General features: G+C 69.6%; 1 protein-coding gene across 1 annotated transcript in view; it reads left to right on the plus strand.

Annotated features, from left to right (window-relative positions):
• The window catches only part of PPARGC1B (peroxisome proliferator-activated receptor gamma, coactivator 1 beta), a gene marked incomplete at its 5' end in the record, with an annotated part of 12,353 nt that overhangs the window by 6,415 nt on the left and 5,691 nt on the right, over nucleotides 1–247 (plus strand). Inside the window, 1 exon segment of the mRNA XM_009709107.1 lies at nucleotides 6–143. Within this exon segment, the coding sequence (XP_009707409.1) occupies nucleotides 6–143 (138 nt within the window).

Here is a 247-nt window from a genome sequence, read left to right on the forward strand (position 1 = left end):
AACAGAGCCATACCGCCTGGGCAAGCCCGTGTACGCGGCCCTGGCCCGGCCACCTGGCTCCCGCTCCCCTGTGCCACTGGCCCAGGATGGGGAGGATGGCTGTGGGACCTGCACACCCAGAGCCAAAATGGCACCAGAGAAGGGTGAGCCACGGCAGAGCCCCAGGGCTGAGGCAGAGGCACCACGGGAGCCAGGTGGCCTCGAGGACGATGCCGGGAAACATGCGGGCACCCCGGGCGCAGCTGCA

This window comes from Cariama cristata, unplaced genomic scaffold (genome assembly GCF_000690535.1).
Source record: "Cariama cristata isolate BGI_N322 unplaced genomic scaffold, ASM69053v1 scaffold24861, whole genome shotgun sequence".
Classification (NCBI taxonomy): Eukaryota; Metazoa; Chordata; class Aves; order Cariamiformes; family Cariamidae; genus Cariama; species Cariama cristata.